Here is a 21,399-nt window from a genome sequence, read left to right as displayed (position 1 = left end):
GTGGAAAGCTTCAGTGACCTGGTGCACTTATCGCATCCTCCACCAGTGCACGTGCAATCCGAGTCTCTAACCCCTTCAAAAGCCCAAAAGTAAATCATTAGAAGCATCTTCAACACAGAGATCAACTCGCACCGCTAGCGGGTAGAAACTTACGAGACGATTTGAAAGGTCGCGTAGGTGCACGTTGGACCCAGGATGACACAACCCAATTGCCCGGTTTTCTAGAGCCAGGAATAAAAAGAGAATCAAGGTCAGAGGTTGTCAGTCTCACTGGGTACACTCCCCCCTTCTCCTCTCACTGTGTATTGTAGGGGTCGCAAAATCCCCTCAGCCCCCGAAGATGGGGAAATATTAATCCACATCGTGGACGAAGACTTGTGTGATTTAAATTGTCTCTGGGTCGGACAATGTTTTAAAACATACCCAGAACCGCAAAAGGCTGCATTAAAAAGCTCGTAAGCTAGGCAGCACTTGGACACTGGAATCAAAGAACTTTGTGAAAATCGCACACTTTAAGATTGTACATTTTATTAAAAGATGTACTCTTGAGTTTTGGACTGTTTAAATTGCCCAGGGCATAAAAATGGCTGAACAGACCTCATGGAAACAGAATTTTAAAGGGCAGCAGAAAAGGACAGACAGGCTGTTAGCATATGAAAAGCTCAGCGCTGCCATGTAGTAAGTTTGAATGGAGCCCGAGCTGTCAGTCACCCTGTGGTATTGGGCGGGTCCGGTAACCTACAAGCTGCTTGTTTACACTGGGGAGTAGCCCATTTGAATCTGTCAATCAAACCACAGGACAAAGACTTTCTGTTTACAATACCTTCAAGGCTATTTACTCAAGCAATTAAGGAAATAGCTTTCCCATCACAGACAATGAAGACACATTCAAACCACTGCAGCTTTATTCGAAAGCCATCACAGACAATGGACACATTTAAACTGCAACTTTATCCAAACCCATCCCAGACAAGTGGACAGTTTGGATCTCTTTTGTTTAGCCCAGATACTTCAGATCTGGACGGGCCCCAAAAGGGGGTATAAAAGATAACTTCCCAGAAGCTCTCTCTCTCTCTGGCCTCGCCTCCGTGTGTGCCTCTACAGTGTGGGAGCCTGCCTGAGGAGGTAGAACACCAGCAGTTTACTTTTAAAACACTGGGGTATTTCTTACTTCAGGGCAGTGAAGATCTAAGTTCGCAGGACATGGAGCAGGCATTTCCAGTGGTGAGCATATATTTTTCTGGCCCTCCACAAGGCAACTTATAATAGGTATAGGGGTGGTAATTTAAGGGAAATGTTGCTAAGATTGTAAGATTAACATTGTAGCCATTTATCCCTCATTTTGCCATCTGCTTTCACCTGTTAAACAATTTTACCGTGATTACTTTGATCGTGTGGTGTAGTTTCTTTAGTTTTAATAAAATTTGACTTTCTTGCATCCAGACCATTTGTCCATTTTTAATATATCATTAATTATAAGTTCCTCCAGTCAGAACTGGAGGGGGGGTTTAGTGATTCGAAACCGCTGATTGGAATTGGTCACAGTGCAGTGGCAAAGGCTGCCTGACCAGGTAAATTACCGTAAACCAGGCAAAGGATGCCCTCCTACAGTATTCACTCCAATTACCAGGTGTCGTTGGACAGTGTAAAATGATACATGTTAGTGTTTTGAGGATCATGCAACATTTGGTCCAATTCTTTACCCAGAGGGTAGTGAGAATGTGGAACTCGCTACCACAGGGAGTAGTTGAGGTGAATAGCATAGATGCATTTAAGGGGAAGCTAGATAAACACATGAGGGAGAAAGGAATAGAAGTATATGCTGATAGAGTTAGATGAAGAGGGGTGGGAGGAGCCTCGTGTGGAGAAATACGGCGGCATGGACCAGTTGGGACGAATGGCCTGTTTCTGTGTTGTACATTCTGTGTAATTCAAAAAGGGTGAAGCTTTTTCTTCAGTTGGATTCTCTCTCACTCTGAATGAGAGGGGCCTTCCATCACCAGCCTCCACCCAGCAGTTAGCCCATCTTTTCCCTTTCAGAGGCCGATGCATTTGGTGTGTATCTACAGATCTAGCAGCTCAAAACTGGGCACCCGTGAGGTGCTGTGGGCCATCAGCAGCAGCAGAATTGTATTCCACCACAATCTGTAACCTCATGGCCCAGCATATCCCTCACTCTACCATTACCATCAAGCCAGGGGACCAACCCTGGTTCAATAAGGAGTGTAGAAGAGCATGCCAGGAGCAGCACCAGGCGTACCTAAAAATGAGCTGCCAACCTGGGGAAGCTGAAACACAGGACTACATGCATGCTAAAAAGCGGAAGCAGCATGCTATAGACAGAGCTAAATGATCCCACAATCAACGGATCAGATCAAAGCTCTGCAGTCCTGCCACATCCAGTCATGAATGGTGGTGGAGAATTAATCAACTAACAGGAGGAGGTGTAAAACTGAAGTCAATGGGAATCGGGGGGAAACTGCTCCACTGGCTGGAGTCATACCTAGCACAAAGGAAGATGGTTGTGGTGGTTGGAGGTCTATCATCACAGCCCCAGGACATCGCTGCAGGAGTTCCTCAGGGCTGTGTCCTAGGCCCAACCATCTTCAGCTGCTTCATCAATGACCTTCCCTCCAACATAAGGTCAGAAATGAGGATGTTCGTTGATGACTGCACAGTGTTCAGTGCCATTCGCAACTCCTCAGATAATGAAGCAGTCCTTGCCCGCATGCAACAAGACCTGGATGACATTCAGGCTTGGGCTGATAAGTGGCAGGTAACATTCGCATCACACAAGTGCCAGGCAGTGACTATCTCCAACAAGCGAGCGTCTCACTACCGCCCCTTGACATTCAACGGCATTACCATCGCCAAATCCCCCACCATCAACATCCTGGGGGTCACCATTGACCAGGAACTTAACTGGACCAGCCACATAAATACTGTGGCAACAAGAACAGGTGAGAGGTTAGGTATCCTGACTCCCCAAAGCCTTTCCACCACCTACAAGGTACAAGTAGGGAATGTGATGGAATACTCTCCACTTGCCTGGATGAGTGCAGCTCCAACAACACTCAAGAAGCTCGACACCATCCAGGACAAAGCAGCCCCCTTGACTGGCACCTCATCCACCACCTTAAACATTCACTCCCTCCACCACCGGCGCACCGTGTCTGCAGTGGGCACCATCTACAAGATGCACTGCAGCAGCTCACCAAGGCTTCTTCGACAGCACCTCCCAAACCCGCGACCTCTACCATCCAGAAGGACAAGGGCAGCAGGCGCATGGGAACACCACCACCTCCAAGTTCCCTTCCAAGTCACACACCATCCTGACTTGGAAATATATCACCGATCCTTCATCGTCGCTGGGTCAAAATCCTGGAACTCCCTCCCCAACAGTACTGTGGGAGTACCTTCACCACATGGACTGGAGCGGTTTAAGAAGGCAGCTCACCACCACCTTCTCAAGGGCAATTAGTGATGGGCAATAAATGCTGGCCTTGCCAGCGACACCCACATCCCATGAACGAATAATTTAAAAAAAAATTCTGCAAATCTGTTTTTGTTCTATATTTGCGACAGCCACAGCTCTTCCTTTTAACCACAGGGATGGTCGACCTGTTTAATTTGATCCCACTGATCTCCTATATTGGGTCAGCCTTTGGTTGGCAAGGTTTCTTTTATTTGTTCTTGGGATGTTGAGCCCTGAGCAGATGGTGCTGGGCATTCTTCTTGAAGTGCAGCCTTTGTGCTAATGGCACGGCCCAAACTACAAGCGTGGTAGAGTAGAAGGGTACAAGAGGAACCAGGTTGGTTGTCGCACGGTAAGGGGAATACCTGGCCGATATGAACCACATTCTGCCCCTTGTTGGCCCCACCCCACTCATCAGATCCTGCAGAACTAACCAGCCCCAGAAGAAGTCTCTTTGATGGGGAGGCAGGAGCAAATATAAGTGGCTATCCCTCGATTTCACATTCTGTGCTGCAGTGAAAGGAAGGGTTTCAAGCCCTCTGTCCCTCAATTTGGGGTCAACAACCTATCCTGGTTCCAAGGGTCTCAAACGCCTTTGTTCTTAGGAGAACTTTCCAGATGGTATCATTACAGCTCATAATAGGTGCTGTGATGTCCCCATGTTGACCAGCTTGCAGATGCTCACTCTCTAGGCATACACATGAGGGGTGGCCATTTGGGCATGGTCCTTGAGGAATCTGTGTGACCCATGGAAACTACTCCCAGCCTTAAGGAGAATGGAGAAAAACGAAAACAAATGGGGTAGAAAGAATGGACCTGCAGTATTAATTCACAAACTCTTCTGCTTTTAGGGCATTCGATAAAATAGAACAGGTCACGTGGACTCAACCAGCCCTGGATTTGTTCCAACAAGTCTGAAATGTACAAGAGTGGTTTTTTTATTATTCGTTCCTGGGATGTGGGCGTCGCTGGCAAGGCCAGCATTTATTCCCCATCCCTAACTGCCCTTGAGAAGGTGGTGGTGAGCCGCCTTCTTGAACCGCTGCAGTCTGTGTGATGAAGGTACTCCCACAGTGCTGTTAGGGAGGGAGCTTCAGGATTTTGACCCAGCGACGATGAAAGATCGGCGATATACTTCTAAGTCAGGACGGTGTGTGACTTGGAGGGGAACTTGGAGGTGGTGGTGTTCCCATGCGCCTGCTGCCCTTTTCCTTCTAGGTGGTAGAGGTCACGGGTTTGGGAGGTGCTGCCGAAGGAGCCTTGGCGAGTTGCTGCAGTGCATCTTGTAAATGATACACACCACATCCACGGTGTGCCGGTGGTGGAGGGAGTGAATGTTTAAGGTGGTGGATGGGGTGCCAATCAAGCGGGCTGCTTTGTCATGGATGGTGTCGAGCTTCTTGAGTGGTGTTGGAGCTGCACTCATCCAGGCAAGTGGAGAGTATTCAATCCACTCCTTACTTGTGCCTTATAGGTGGCAGAAAGGCTTTGGGGAGTCGGGAGGTGAGACACTTGCCACAGAATACGCAACTGACTCCAAACACCGTACAGCCCTGCCTAGCATTCCACCTATTGGATAAACTGCAATTGCAGCGTGACCAGGTCCTGTTTGGGAGAGTGGGGGTGTGGGTGGCGGTTATAATGAATTACCATTGCTTGGCAATTGCCATTGATGTGCTGCACCCTATTAGACCAAGCAACAGGATCGCCACTCAGAACTAACCCTGTTTGTCTGACTCACATTGTACTCACATATAACTTCTTCAGCTTCTCCACACCTTCACAGGTGCTCGTGGGGCAGCCTTTGGATGCATACAGTGCTGTGTCAAAACCATCAAACGATGCATTCAAGGTGACGTCAAAACCTGGAACATAAACACAACTCCGCTAGTTATTTTCTCACCAAGTTCTCCTGCCTTTGAAGTTGGAGACTTTCCCATCTCAAGTAGTCTTTCTTTCTGTTAGAGTCCAGACAATGAGTGTCACCAGATTATTCAACCATTGGGGTAAAGATCACTCAGTCAACCTTCACCTATCTCCCTCTCTCTCTATCCAACGTTCTCTCTATCCCCCGCTCACTCTATCCCCCCATATCCCCCTCTCTCTATCTCTATCCCTCACACTGCATGCCTCTCTCTCCCCTCCCTATCCCTCTCTCTCTATCAATTCAATTCAATTCAATTCAAATCGCTTTATTGGCATGACAAGTTACATCTTATGTTGCCAAAGCATCGAAAAACATTCATGTTTGTACACAAAAATACAGATTTATCCATACAGTGTATAAACAGATATATCCCTGAGTGTATAAATATACTTTCATATAATTTATATATACTCTTTTCTTATATTTAGTGGTTGTCCCTCTGTTTATGGCAAGCTGTGACATAGTGTGCCGCTAGTGTTACACAATTTCTCTCTTCCCCTAGTAGGTATGGGAGTTTTTGGTCGTCATTCAAATTTCTGAATTCCGGGCATATTTTTGTGAATTTTGGGTAGAAATTCTCCCTTATGCCCTGATATTTTCTACAATCTGTGAGGAAGTGCATCTCTGTCTCCACCACTCCCTGACTGCAGTGAGAGCATATCCTGTCCTCACTTGGTAGCCGGGTCTGCCTGTGTCTACCTTTTTCGATCGCCAGGCTATGTTCACTGAGTCTGTACATTGTCAAGGTTTTTCTCAGTTTGCTATCCTTTACCATGGTCAGGTAATCAGCCATGTTGTATTGTATCACTCTATCCCTCTTTCTCTACCCCTCTTTCTATTCCTCTCTCTCTCTATACCCCTCCCTATATCCCTCTATCCCTCTCTCTCTATCCCTCTCCCTCTACCCCATCTCTCTCCCGATCCCTCTCTCTAACTCACTCTCTTTACCCGCTCTCTCTACCCTCTTTCTCTACCTATCTCTCTTTCTACCCCTTGCTCTCTATCGCTCTCTCTCTATCCCTCTCTCTATCCTTCTCTCTCTCTATTCCGCTCTCTCTATCCCCCTCTCTCTCGATCCCTCTCTCTCTCTATCCCTTTCTCTCTAACCCTCTCTCTATCCTTCTTGTACCCTTCTTGTACTGTCCAAGTATAAATAATACACGGACTGCAGGAGAACAATAATAACAGGTATTTTACTGAACAGAGGGTAACTTAAGACTGACATACAGAAGCCTGCTATGGCTTTATATACAGGGGTGGTCACTGCCGGTACTGCAGTATAGAATCAGTTCTTCTCTTAAAGGTACATACACAACAATTCCTCCCCTTTTAGATAAACAGTACATAACATTCATTTAACAACTAAATAATAATTAATTACAATTACAATTTTCTCTGTACTATATACATCAACTGAAATAATCATTTATAAGTTCAGTCTTTGAGGAGGCTTCCTGATCCTGACTGGATAGCGCCTTTCTCGAGTATCCTGTTCTTGCGGCGGAGTTGATTCTGGCTCATTGTCATTGGTTGGTTCGTCAGCTTCCAATACCACTGCTTCTGAGGTAGACGCAATCTGTACTTCGGGTTGATTACCAGGTGCACCTGCTCGTGGTATGGGTTTGGCTTGTTCCTGTGACTCTAGAATCTGGTCAGCATGGCGTCTCACGATGCTCTCTCCAACGTCCACTTTGTACATTAGTGGTCCCTGCTGTGTGCATATCATTCCTGGCTGCCATTTTTCTGTTCGGTAGTCGCGGGCCAAGACTGGTTGCCCTGACACAGCGTCGGCGGGAATTTCAGCGGCAGCAGCGGGGCTATAAAAGTCCCAGAGACCAGGTAAGGCCTCACAGCGTCGGCGGGAATTTCAGCGGCAGCAGCGGGGCTATAAAAGTCCCAGAGACCAGGTAAGGCCTCACAGCGTCGGCGGGAATTTCAGCGGCAGCAGCGGGGCTATAAAAGTCCCAGAGACCAGGTAAGGCCTCACAGCGTCGTCGGGAATTTCAGCGGCAGCAGCGGGGCTATAAAAGCCCCAGAGACCAGGTAAGGCCTCACAGCGTCGGCGGGAATTTCAGCGGCAGCAGCGGGGCTATAAAAGCCCCAGAGACCAGGTAAGGCCTCACAGCGTCGGCGGGAATTTCAGCGGCAGCAGCGGGGCTATAAAAGCCCCAGAGACCAGGTAAGGCCTCACAGCGTCGGCGGGAATTTCAGCGGCAGCAGCGGGGTTATAAAAGTCCCAGAGACCCAGGTAAGGTTTACTAGTCTCCAGTCTGGGAACTCGGAGGGAAGGAGAGAGGTAAAAAGTAATCCAAGTGTGACGTCACCAGAAAGCGGGTAAGTGATTGGTTGGTGAGTATTTCTCCCTTTTGAAGCTTAAATCTCTTTGGTTTATAGTTTCTAAGGTGTGATATTCACCATCTAGAATCGGAGCAGAGGGTATTTAAGAATAATATTAATAAATTTAATTAATTACATAGAATGGGAGATCAGGTGATGTGTTGCTGCTGCAATATGTGGGAGCTGGTGGACACCATTGATGCTCACGGTGATCACATTTGCAGTAAGTGTTGGCTGCTCGAGGAATTCCGGCTCCGTGTTGAAGAGCTGGAGTCCGAGCTTCAAACACTGAGACACATCAGGGAGGGGGAGAGTTACCTGGACTCTGTGTATCACGAGGTATTCACACCAATTAGATTAATTAATTCAGATGTAGTCCGTGGCCAGGGTCAGGATGGTGTGACTAGAAGTGAGGCAGGTACGGGGATCCAGGACGTAGTGTTGGAGGAGCCGCAGCCCTTGCACTTGTCCAACAGGTTCGAGGCTCTTACTCCCTGTGAGGTTGGGAACAGGGACTGCGGGGAGGATGAGCAACCTGGCCACAGCACCGTGGAGCAGGGGGCCATTCAAGTGGGGGGAGTTAAAAGAAATGTTGTAGTGGTAGGGGATAGTATCGTTAGGGGGATAGATAGAGTTCTTTGCAGCCGAGAGCGAGAGTCCCGAAGGCTGTGTTGCCTGCCCGGTGCCAGGGTTAAGGACATCTCCTCTGGACTGGAGAGAAACTTGGAGTGGGAGGGGGAGGATCCAGTTGTCATGGTCCATGTTGGTACCAACGACATAGATAGGACAAGGAAGGAGGTTCTGCTGAGGGAGTTTGAGCAGCTAGGGGCCAAATTAAAAAGCAGAACCACAAGGGTAATAATCTCTGGATTATTACCTGAGCCACGAGCGAATTTGGCTAGGACAAATAAAATAAGAGAGTTAAATGCGTGGCTCAAAGACTGGTGTGGGAGAAATGGGTTTTGCTTCCTGGGACACTGGCACCAGTACTGGGGCAGGAGGGAGCTGTTCCGTTGGGACGGGCTTCACTTGGCCAGTGCTGGGACTAGAGTCCTGGCGGATCATATAACTAGGGCTGTAGAGAGGGCTTTAAACTAACTAGTGGGGGGGAGGTTCCTAGAGAGCAAATAATAAAAATGACAACAGAGAAGGTCATAGACTTAGGTAGCAGTGGGGAAATTAAAAACCAGAGCGTGTCAGGAAGGGGCAGAAGGTATGGAGTAAAAGGTAAAGTAATAAAAAGGGCAAAAGCAGGAACTAAGTGTCACAAAACATCTTTGAAAGTCCTCTATCTGAATGCACGTAGCATTCGTAACAAAATAGACGAGTTAATGGCACAAATATCTACATATGGGTATGATCTTGTGGCCATTACGGAAATATGGCTGCAGGGTGACAATGCCTGGGAATTAAACATACCAGGTTATTTAATGATCAGGAAGGACAGGCAGGAAGGAAGGGGAGGTGGGGTGGCTATGTTAATAAAGGAAGGAATCACTGTAATACAGAGAAATGATATTGGGTCAAAAGATCAGGATAATGAAACAGTTTGGGTGGAGGTAAGGAATAATAAGGGGAAAAAAACACTAGTGGGCGTAGTCTATAGGCCTCCGAACAGTGGCAACTCTGTTGGACGGAGTATCAATCAGGAAATAGTTGAGACTTGTAATAAGGGAACATCTATAATTATGGGGGATTTTAACTATCATATTAATTGGACAAATCAAATTGGGCAGGGCTGCCTTGAGGATGAGTTCATTGAGTGTATTAGGGGTGGGTTTCTTGAACAGTATGTAACTGAACCGACCAGGGGGCAAGCAACCTTAGGTCTGGTCCTGTGTAACGAGACAGGATTAATTAAAAATGTCCTAGTAAAGGATCCCCTTGGAATGAGTGACCATAACATGGTTGAATTCCATATTCAATAAGAGGGTGAGAAGGTTGGATCTCAAACAAGCGTGCTAAGCTTGAATAAAGGAGACTATGAAGGTATGAGAGCAGAATTGAGTAGAGTGGATTGGGAAAATAGATTAAAGGGTAAGACGATACATGATCAGTGGTGTACATTTAAGGAGTTATTTTACAACTTCCAAAAAATATATATTCCACTGAGAAGAAAAGGGTGTAGAAGAAAAGACAGCCATCCGTGGCTAAGTAAAGAAATTAAGGATAGTATTCGACTAAAAACAAGGGCATATAAGGTAGCCAAATCTAGTGGGAGGATAGAGGATTGGGAAAACGTTAAAAGACAGCAAAAAATAACAAAAAGATTGATTAAGAAAGGGAAGATAGATTATGAAAGTAAATTAGCAAAAAATATAAAAACAGATAGTAAGAGTTTTTATAGTTACCAGGAAATTAATGGTGGGAAATATGGAGATGGCAAAAACACTGAATGAATATTTTACATCAGTCTTTACAGTAGAAGACACTAAGAATATCCCAACACTGGACAAACAGGGGGCTAAAGGGGGGGAGGAGCTAAACACGATCAAAATCACGAAGGAAGTGGTACTCGGTAAAATAATGGGACTCAAGGCGGATAAATCACCTGGACCTGATGGCTTACATCCTAGGGTCTTGAGGGAAGTGGCGGTAGGGATTGTGGATGCATTGGTAATAATTTTCCAAAACTCCCTGGACTCGGCAAAGGTCCCGAAAGACTGGAAAACTGCTAATGTAGCACCCTTATTTAAAAAGGGCAGTAGACAGAAGGCTGGAAACTATAGTCCGGTTAGCCTAACATCTGTGGTAGGTAAAATTTTGGAGTCCATTATTAAGGAGACAGTAACAGGACATTTGGATAATCATAATTTAATAGGACAAAGTCAGCATGGTTTTATGAAGGGGAAGTCATGTTTGACAAATTTGCTGGAGTTCTTTGAGGAAGTAACATATAGGGTGGATAAAGGGGAACCAGTGGACGTAGTGTATTTAGACTTCCAAAAGGCATTTGACAAGGTGCCACACAGAAGATTATTGCTTAAGATAAAAAATCACGGGATTGGGGGTAATATTCTGGCATGGATAGAGGATTGGCTATCTAACAGAAGGCAGAGAGTTGGGATAAATGGTTCATTCTCAGACTGGCAATCAGTAACTAGTGGTGTTCCGCAGGGGTCAGTGCTGGGTCCCCAACTCTTTACAATCTATATTAACGATTTGGAGGAGGGGACCGAGTGTAACATATCAAAGTTTGCAGATGATACTAAGATGGGAGGGAAAGTAGTGAGTGAGGAGGACATAAAAAACCTGCAAGGGGACATAGACAGGCTAAGTAAGTGGGCAGAGATTTGGCAGATGCAATACAATACGGGAAAGTGTGAGGTTATGCACTTTGGCAGGAAAAATCGTAGAGCAAGTTATTATCTTAATGGCAAGAAACTGGAAAGTACTGAAGTACAAAGGGATCTGGGGGTCCTGGTGCACGAAACTCAAAAGGTTAGTATGCAGGTGCAGCAAGTGATTAAGAAGGCCAATGGAATGTTGGCTTTCATTGCTAGGGGGATAGAATATAAAAATAGGGAGGTATTGCTTCAGTTGTACAAGGTATTGGTGAGACCGCACCTGGAATACTGCGTACAGTTTTGGTGTCCATACTTAAGAAAGGACATACTTGCTCTCGAGTCAGTACAAAGAAGGTTCACTCGGTTAATCCCGGGGATGAGGGGATGGACATATGAGGAGAGGTTGAGTAGATTGGGACTCTACTCATTGGAGTTCAGAAGAACGAGAGGCGATCTTATTGAAACATATAAGATTGTGAAGGGGTTGGATCGGGTGGATGCGGGGAGGATGTTCCCGATGATGGGTGAAACTCGAACTAGGGGGCATAGTTTTAGAATAAGGGGCTGCTCTTTCAAAACTGAGATGAGGAGGAACTACTTCACTCAGAGGGTGGTAGGTCCATGGAATATGCTGCCCCAAAAAGTTGTAGAAGCTACATCATTACATAAATTTAAAACAGAAATAGACAGTTTCCTAGAAGTAAAGGGAATTAAGGGTTATGGGGAGCGGGCAGGAATTTGGACATGAGTCTAGGTTCGGATCGGTCATGGCCCTGTGGGTAGCGGAGCGGGCCCAGGGGCCGTGTAGCCTGATCCTGCTCCTACTTCGTGTGTCTAATTCTGTTAGATTCAGGAGGTGGTTCTGTGATAGTGGATTGGCGGTTAGGATCAGATCAGCCATGATCTTATTGAATGGCGGAGCAGGCTCGAGGGGCCGATTGGCCTACTCCTGCTCCTATTTCTTATGTTCTTATGTTCTTATTATCTTGAAGCTCCTGGTTGGCTTCTCATTTATGTGCTGGAATTGCTTATCCTCCACATCTCGTCTTATGTTTGGTTTGAGCAAATCCAGGCGACATCTTAGCCTTCGGTTGAACAACATTATGGCTGGAGCTTGGTTGGTGACTGCATGTGTCGCATTCCGGTAAGCAAACAAGAAATTATCCACCTTGTGTTGTAGTGGTATGTCGTCATTATACATTGCCTTTATTGCCTTTTTAAAGGTCTGAACAAACCGCTCAGCCAATCCATTTGTGGCTGGATGATATGGGGCAGATGTGTAATGTTTCACCCCATTATTCCTCAGAAACCTCCGGAAATCCTCGGACACAAACTGTGGCCCATTGTCAGAGCAAATCTGTTCTGGCAAGCCATTCCTGGTGAAGATGGTCCGTAGGACTACAATAGTTTTCTCCGTGGTGGTGGAGGACATTTTGATGACCTCTGGCCATTTCGAATGGGCGTCCACAGCGATTAGGAACATTGAGTCCATAAATGGACCAGCAAAATCAATGTGTACCCGTTGCCATGGAGATGAGGGCCATTCCCATGGATGTAGCGGGGCCTGTGGTGGAGCGTTTTGGACCTTCTGGCATCCTGTGCATCTCTTGGTCATATCCTCGATTTCTTTATCGATTCCCGGCCACCACACAAACGCCCTGGCTAGGCTCTTCATTTTTACCCCTCCCAGATGACCCTCATGAAGCTCATTGAGCACTCTATCTCTCAACTTGGGTGGAATTACCACTCGGGATCCACACATCAAGGTCCCCCGGCACACTGACAGCTGTTCTCTCCTTGGCGAGAATGCTGGCAACAGTGAGTCGCCATGTGCTGGCCATCCCTTCACCGTCAAATCATAGACCCGAGAGAGTGTCGGGTCATTTCGGGTTTCCTTCTCTATACTTGAGTTTGTAACAGGTAGACATTCGACTATGGTCGCATGGAATATCTCAACAGGGTCCACTGCCGGTGCTTCCTCTACCGTAGGCAACGGTAGGTGCGACAGCCCATCAGCGTTTCCATGCTGTTTCGTACCCTTGTACTCTATGTCGTACTGATGTGCTCCTAGAAAAATTGACCATCTTTGCAGCGTTGCGCCGTCATCACCGGAACGCCCTTCTTTGGGTTAAAAATGGAGACCAGGGGCTGATGATCAGTCAGTAGAGTGAATTTCTGCCCGTGCCAATAGTAATTGAACTTCTTCACCCCCCACACCAGGCTGAGGGCCTCCCTGTCAATCTGGGCGTAGTTACGCTCGGCTGAGGTTAACGAGCGCAACGCAAAGGCTATTGGCCTCTCTGTACTGTCAAGGAATTTGTGTGACAGCACCGCTCCGATGCCATAGGGAGACGCATCACATGCTAACCGAATCGGTAGTGTTGGATTGTAGTGGGCCAATACTTCTTTTGAAGTGATTAGGCATTTACATTTCTGAAAGGCACGCTTACTCTCATCACTCCATTTCCATGTTTCTCCAGTTTGCAGTAGGGCGTTCAGTGGGTGCAGAATTGTGGATAAATTCGGCAAGAACTTATGGTAGTAGTTCACCAACCCGAGGAACGGCCTCAGTTGCGACACATTTTCCGGTGCTGGAACCTTGACTGCAGCCTCAATCTTGTCCGGCGACTTATGCAACCCTTCCTCATCAATCATGTGGCCACAATACGAGATTTGTCTCCTGAAGAACTCGCATTTGGGGCGGTTGGCTCGTAGCCCATATTCCTGTAATCTCGTGAGCACCTGCTCCAGGTTGGCAAGGTGTTCACTGTCATTTTCGCCCGTAACCAGCATGTCGTCCAAATAACACTGGGTCCCCGGGATCCCTTGCAGGACTTGTTCCATCGCCCTCTGCCAAATAGCCGGGGCTGATGCTACCCCGAATACCAGTCGATTGTACTGGTAAAGGCCTTTGTGAGTGTTTATCGTGAGGTATTTCCTAGATGCTTCTTCCACCTCCATTTGTAGATACGCTTGGGCCAGATCAATCTTTGTAAAGCGTTTCCCTCCAGATAGTGAGGCGAAAATATCTTCTATCCGTGGAAGTGGATATTGTACTGTGTGCAGGACTGGGTTCACAGTTACCTTGAAGTCCCCACAGATGCGAACCTTCTTCGGTTCCCCAGGCGTGCTGCTCAATGATTTCTTCATTACAGGAACGATGGGTGTGGCCCACTCGCTCCAGTCCACCTTGGACAGCACACCCGAACGCTCCAGACTCTCCAGCTCTGCTTCAACGGATGGGCGGATCGTGTAAGGTATCGGTCTGGCCTTAAAAAATTTTGGGTTTGCGTTATCTTCCATTTTTATCGTTGCCGTTACTCCTTTTAGAGTCCCAAGTCCTTGTTGGAACACCCCTTTCACGTCAGTTAGAATCTTTGACAGTCGTCCAGGTGTGACGTCATCATCCTTTTTATCAGTCACAGTTAGCGCCTGAATGGAATGCCAGTCCAATTGTTTTTTTTGGATCCATTCATGTCCCAATAATGGTGGTCCTCCATCTGGTAGTATATATAGATACAATTTCTGTGTTTCCTTGCCGTTGTATTCAACTGGCACCCTTATTTTTCCTCTGGGGTAGACTTTTTGCCCCGTGTATGTCTTCAATACAATGGACGTGTCCTTCAAGGGTATGTGTGAGAATAGCCGTTCATAGTCTTGTCGATTCATGACAGGTAGGGCTGATCCTGTGTCCAATTCCATCTTTACTGGGGACCCTGCTATCATGAGGGTTGTTAGATCCATGATTCTGAGAGTATGATGTTTTTCAATAACCACACGGATGCTGTAACTTAACAATCAACAGGTATTTACTGGAGCAGGGTAGTCTCAAGACTGGGGTACAGAGGCATGTTCAAGGCTTATATACAGGTGTGGTCACTGCCAGTACTACAGTATACAGGAGCTGTAAAAGTAGTTCTCTCTTAAAGGTACAGACACTACAATTCCTCCCCTTTTAGATTAGTAGTACCCATAATATTCAAATAACAATTAACACTTTAACATGTACATTAAACAACAATAGTCCATTTATAGGTGCAGTCTTTGGGGCGGCTTCCTGATCCTTTCGGGATAGCACCTTTCCTGAGGTTCTTGTTCTTGGTGCGGAGGCGATTCTGGCCCCTTTTCATCGGTTAGTTCATCGGTTTCCATGGCTACTGGTTCTGAGGTAGATGCTACGGGTATGTCGGATTCATCCCCAGGTACTCGAGACATGGTATGTCGGATTCATCCCCAGGTACTCGAGACATGGGGTTGACTCGTTCCTGTGACGCTAAGATCTGATCGACGTGGCGTCTCACAATGTTCTCCCCGACATCCACTGTGTACATTAATGGCCCCTGCCTTGTGCATATCATTCCGGGTTGCCATTTCTCTGTTCGGTAGTCACGGGCCAAGACTGGTTGTCCTACATTGAAGCTCCTTGTCGGCTTCTCATTGATGTGCTGGAATTGTTTATCCTCAACATTTCTTCGCACATTTGGTCTGAGCACGTCCAGACGAGATCTCAACCTTCAGTTAAAGAACATCATGGCCGGGGTCTGGTTGGTAACTGCATGTGTCGCGTTTCGGTAGGCTAATAAGAAATTGTCCACCTTATGCTGTAGTGGAAGTTCATCGTCGCACATGGCCTTTATCGCCTTCTTAAAGGTTTGTACGAACCTCTCAGCCAATCCATTTGTGGCTGGATGATACGGGGTGGATGTGTAATGCCTTACCCCATTCCTTCTCCTAAATTTTCGAAACTCTTCGGACACAAACTGTGGTCCATTATCAGAGCAAATCTGCTCTGGGAAGCCGTTCCTGGCAAATATGGTCCGTAGGACTGCAATCGTTTTCTCTGTAGTGGTTGAGGACATTTTTATCACCTCAGGCCACTTCGAATGAGCATCCACTGCTATTAAGAACATTGAGTCCATGAATGGACCAGCAAAATCAATATGCACCTGATGCCATGGAGAGGAGGGCCACTCCCATGGGTATAGAGGGGCATGTGGTGGTGCATTTTGGACCTTCTGGCATCCTGAGCAGCTCTTGGTTAGGTCTTCGATTTGTTGATCGATTCCCGGCCACCACACATAAGCCCTAGCAAGGCTTTTCATTTTCACTCCCCCCAGATGGCCTTCATGTAGCTCATTTAGCACTCTCTCCCTTAACTTGTGTGGAATCACCACTCTGGATCCACACATCACTGTCCCCTGGCATACTGACAGCTGCTCTTTTCTGGATGAGAATGCTGGCAACAGTGAGTCGCCATGTGTTGGCCATCTCCTCACCGTCAAATCATATACCTGAGACAGCGTCAGATCATTGCGGGTCTCCTTCTCTATATCCGCGTTCATTACTGGCAATCGTTCAATTATTGACGAATAAAATATCTTGATAGGGTCCACTGCTGGTGCTTCCTCCACAGTAGGCAGTGGCAGGCGCGATAGCCCATCAGCGTTTCCATGCTGTTTCATGCCTTTATATTCTATTTCATATTGATTCGCCCCTAGAAACAGGGACCATCTTTGTAACCGTTGTGCAGTCATCACTGGAACGCCCTTCTCAGGATTAAAGATGGAGACAAGTGGTTGGTGGTCAGTCAGCAAGGTGAACTTCTGCCCATGCAGATAGTGGTTGAATTTTTTTACTCCCCATACTAGGCTGAGGGCCTCCCTGTCAATCTGGGCGTAGTTGCGCTCGGCTGAGGTTAGTGACTGAGACGCGAAGGCTACTGGCCTCTCCAACCCGTCTGGGAATTTGTGCGACAGCACCGTTCCAATACCATAGGGTGATGCATCACATGCCAAACGAATTGGTAGTGCTGGGTTGAAATGGGCCAAAACCTCTTTTGATGTGATGAATTCTTTACACCTCTGGAAAGCTCGTCTACGTTCGTCATTCCACTTCCATGGTACCCCTGTTTGCAGTAGGGTGTTCAGTGGGTGTAATACCGTGGACAAATTTGGTAAGAACTTATGGTAGTAGTTTACCAGCCCGAGGAACGACTTCAGTTGTGACACATTTTCCGGTGCTGGAGCCTTGACTACTGCCTCAATCTTTTCCGGGGACTTATGTGACCCCTCTTCATCGATGACGTGGCCACAATACGAGATCTGCTTCTGGAAAAACTCGCACTTGTGGCAATTAGCTCGTAGCCCATATTCCTTTAATCTGGTGAGCACCTTCTCCAAGTTGGCGAGGTGATCACTGTCATTTTCGCCCGTGACCAGGATGTCGTCCAAATAACACTGGGTCCCTGGAATCCCTTGCAGGACTTGATCCATCGCCAGAGCCGATGCTACCCCGAACACCAGCCGGTTGTATTGATAGAGACCTTTATGAGTGTTAATCGTAAGGTATTGTTTCGAGGCTTCTTCTACCTCCATTTGCAAGTACGCCTGGGCTAGATCAATTTTGGTGAAGCGTTTACCTCCAGATAGCGAGGCGAAAATATCTTCAATTCGTGGAAGCGGATATTGTACCGTGTGAAGGACTGGTTCACTGTCACCTTAAAATCCCCACAGATGCGGACCTTCTTTGGTTCCCCAGGCGTATTACTCAACGACCTCTTCATTACAGGAACGATGGGTGTAGCCCATTTGCTCCAGTCTACTTTGGACAGTACTCCTGAACATTCCAATCCTTCCAGCTCTGCTTCGACAGCTGGTCTGATTGCATAAGGCACGAGTCTGGCCTTAAGAAACTTTGGGCTTGCATTTTCCTCTATTTTGATCGTTGCTGTTATGCCTTTTAGTGTTCCGAGTCCCTCCTGGAACACTTCTTTTGCGTCAGTTAGCATTTTTGACAGTCGTCCAGGTGTGACGTCGTCATCCTTTTTGGCCTCAACCTTCAGTGCCTGTATGGAATGCCAATCTAATTGTATCTTTCGGATCCATTCACGTCCTAGCAGTGGTGGTCCTCCATCTGGCAATACATATATATCCATTTTAGGTCTTTCCTGGCCTTTATATATCACTTTCACCCTTATTTTTCCTTTGGGGTAGACTTTTTGCCCCGTGTACGTCTTCAAGACAATCTCTGTAGCTTTCAAGGGTATATGTGAAAATAGCCGCTTGTAGTCCCTTTGGTTTATGACTGTTAGGGCTGATCCTGTGTCCAATTCCATTTTCACTTGGACTCCGTCTATCTTGAGTGTAACCCAGATAGTCTGGTGATCCTCCATTTTGGTTACCTTATGTAGTTTCAGACAACCCAGCTCCTTGCTTCACTTTTCTGTTCGTCTGAACTACTGTCCATCACCTTGTGTACCTTTTTGTACTTCTCCTGTGGAGATTTCTTACTGTTGGCTTTCTTCCCAGACCTGCAGACTCTTGCTATGTGTCCTGCTTTTCCACACTGTCTGCACACTTGGTCCTTGAACCAACAATCCTTCTGGTCATGTGTTGTTCTGCCGCAGCGATAGCACTTCCCTGTTCCATAGGACATTTCATTGGTGCCATATTCTTGCGGTCTCCGTTGTATCTCTGCAGCGCCCCTTGCGGCTGCTTCGTGTGATACTGCCATACTGAAAGCCTTGTCCAGCGTAAGATCCTTTTCTGATAGAAGCCGTTTCTGGGTTCCTTCACTTTGCAGCCCACACACAAACTTGTCCCTTAACGTATCTGCTAGTCCCACTCCAAACTGGCAGTGTTTCGATAGCTTGCGCAGTTCCGTTAAGTACTCAGCATTGCTTTCATCTTTGTGTTGGTTCCTTTTATGGAACTTAAATCGTTCTGCTATCAGCAGCGGTGTGTGGTTTAAGTGGTCCTGTAGGATTTCTACTATGTTTTTGAAATTCTTGTCCACAGGCTTCTCTGGGGTTATTAGGTTTTGCAGTAACCCATAAGTTTTTGCACCCATGGAATTTAACAAAACCAGTGCTTTCCTAGCATCTGGCACTTCATTCACCCTGCAGTACACCTCAATATGTTCCACATATGTCACCTAATTTTCGACTTCATTGTCGAACGTAGAGATACTACCACTCTTCGGCATCCCTGGGTGTGATTTAACTGTCAAAAATGGCGTCTCCCGCGCTTCCCCTTCTTCTCCGCTGGCACAAAATGGCATCTCCCGTGCTTTCCTTCCTCCCCCGCTCGCCCTACTTCTCCGCTGCGGCTTCTAAAAATGGCGTCTCCCGCGCTCTTCCTTCTTCTCCACGGCTCAATGGCATCTCCCGCGCTCTCCCTTCTTCACCCCGCGGACACTGTTCCATCCTTGAGCCCTGGCTGTGCTCTGCGCGTTTTTTTTTTGTTGTTTTTTTTCTGTGCGCCTTTCCCGTTTCCGCCGCTCGGTCCTGAACCCGACTGCTGCTTTACCCTCTCTCTCTCCGTTTTGTTTTTCCTCGACGCCGCTCGGTTTTCAACCCCCAGCTGTGCCCTGTGCACTTCACCCTCTGTCTTACCCCGTCGACGCTGCTCAGCTTTCTTATTATGTCCGTGTATAATTGAGACACGGACTGCAGGAGTTGATTATAACAAGTCTTTACTGAATGGAGACAACCTGGAAACTGAAACTACAGAAGCCTGCTAGGGCCTTTTATACAGGGGTGGTCGCTGCCGGTACTGCAGTCTGAGACCAGTTATTCCCTTAAAGGTACATACACAAGAATTCCTCCCCTTTTAGATAAACTGTACATAACATTCATTTAACAACTAAATAATAACTAATTACAATTACGGTTGCTAGATACATTGGTTGAAGTTAAGCAATTATAAGTTCAGTCTTTGAGGAGGCTTCCTGATTCTGTCTGGATAATGCCTCTTTGGGATATCAGGTTCTTCTGGCAAGGTTGAGTCGGGATCAATGTCGTTGTTTGATTCGTCTGCTTCCAATATCACCGATTCTGCGGTAGATGCAATTGGTACTTCGGTTTCATCGCCAGGTGTATCAGATCGTGGTGTGGAGTTGACGTTTTCCAGTGACGCTAGAATCTGGTCAGCATGGCGTCTTACAATGCTCTCTCCAACATCCACGGTGTACATTAGAGGTCCTTGCCGTGTACAGATCGTTCCTGGCTGCCATTTCTCTGTGCGGTAGTCCCGGGCCAAAACTGGTTGACCTATCTTAAAACTCCTGGTCGGCCTTTCATTCATATTCTGAAACTGCCTGTTCTCCACAGCTCTTCTGGCGTTTGGCTTAACCAAATCCAAGCGGCATCGTAGTCTTCGATTGAAGAACATCATGGCTGGAGTCTGGTTGGTAACCGCATGAGTCGCATTCCGGTAGGCAAACAAGAAGTTATCCACCTTGTGTTGTAGGGGTATATCTTCATTACACATTGCCTTGATAGCCTTCTTGAATGTTTGAACAAACCTCTCGGCCAATCCATTAGTGGCTGGATGATATGGGGCGGATGTGTAATGCTTAACACCATTGTTCTTTAAGAACCTCAGGAACTCTTCAGACACAAACTGTGGTCCATTGTCAGAGCAAATCTGTTCAGGCAGCCCATTCCTGATGAATATGGTTCGTAAGACTGTGATAGTTTTTTTTGTGGTGGTTGAGGACATTTTTATTACCTCTGGCCACTTTGAATGTGCATCCACCGCAATTAAAAACATCGAGTCCATAAAGGGACCAGCAAAATCAATGTGCACCCTTTGCCATGGAGATGAGGGCCACTCCCATGGATGTAGAGGGGCTTGTGGTGGGGCGTTTTGGACCTTCTGGCATCCTGTACAGCTCTTGGTCATCTCTTCGATTTCTCTATCGATTCCCGGCCACCACACAAACGCTCTGGCTATGTTCTTCATTTTTACCCCTCCCAGATGACCCTCATGAAGCTCATTGAGCACTCTATCCTTCAATTTGGGTGGAATTACTACTCTGGATCCACACATCAAGGTTCCTCTGCACACTGACAGCTGTTCTCTTCTCGGCGAGAATGCTGGCAGCAGTGGTTCGCCATGTGCTGGCCATCCCTTCACCGTTAAATCATAGACCCAGGAGAGTGTCGGGTCATTTTGTGTTTCCTTTTCTATGTTTGCATTCGTCACAGGGAGACATTCGACTATAGTCGAGTGGAATAACTCCACTGGATCCACTGCCAGTTCTTCTTCCACCGTCGGCAACGGTAGGCGCGACAATCCATCAGCATTCCTATGCTGTTTAGTTCCTTTGTACTTGATGTCATATTGGTGTGCCCCTAGGAAAAGGGACCACCTCTGTAGCCGTTGTGCCGTCATTATTGGTACGCCCTTCTGAGGGTTGAAAATGGAGACGAGAGGTTGATGATCAGTTAGTAGAGTAAATTTCTGACCGTGCAGGTAGTGATTGAACTTCTTCACCCCCCACACCAGGCTGAGGGCCTCTCTGTCAATCTGGGCGTAGTTACGCTCGGCTGAAGTTAACGAGCGTGACGCAAAAGCTATCGGCCTCTCTGA

General features: G+C 47.0%; 1 protein-coding gene across 1 annotated transcript in view; it reads right to left on the bottom strand.

Moving 5' to 3' along the window:
* Positions 1 to 21,399, bottom strand: part of LOC147098791 (guanylyl cyclase C-like) — a 248,285-nt gene that overhangs the window by 204,077 nt on the left and 22,809 nt on the right. The window contains exons 2-3 of the mRNA XM_085969476.1: positions 5,228 to 5,340; positions 154 to 221 (exon numbers count right to left, since the gene is read on the bottom strand). Coding sequence (XP_085825602.1) covers positions 154 to 221; positions 5,228 to 5,340 — 181 coding nt within the window. The remainder of the gene's footprint in view (positions 1 to 153; positions 222 to 5,227; positions 5,341 to 21,399) is intronic.

This window comes from Somniosus microcephalus, chromosome 28 (assembly GCF_052327205.1).
Source record: "Somniosus microcephalus isolate GS21.2 chromosome 28, FLI_Smic_1.0, whole genome shotgun sequence".
Classification (NCBI taxonomy): domain Eukaryota; kingdom Metazoa; phylum Chordata; class Chondrichthyes; order Squaliformes; family Somniosidae; genus Somniosus; species Somniosus microcephalus.
This window is presented reverse-complemented; position numbering and strand designations above follow the sequence as displayed.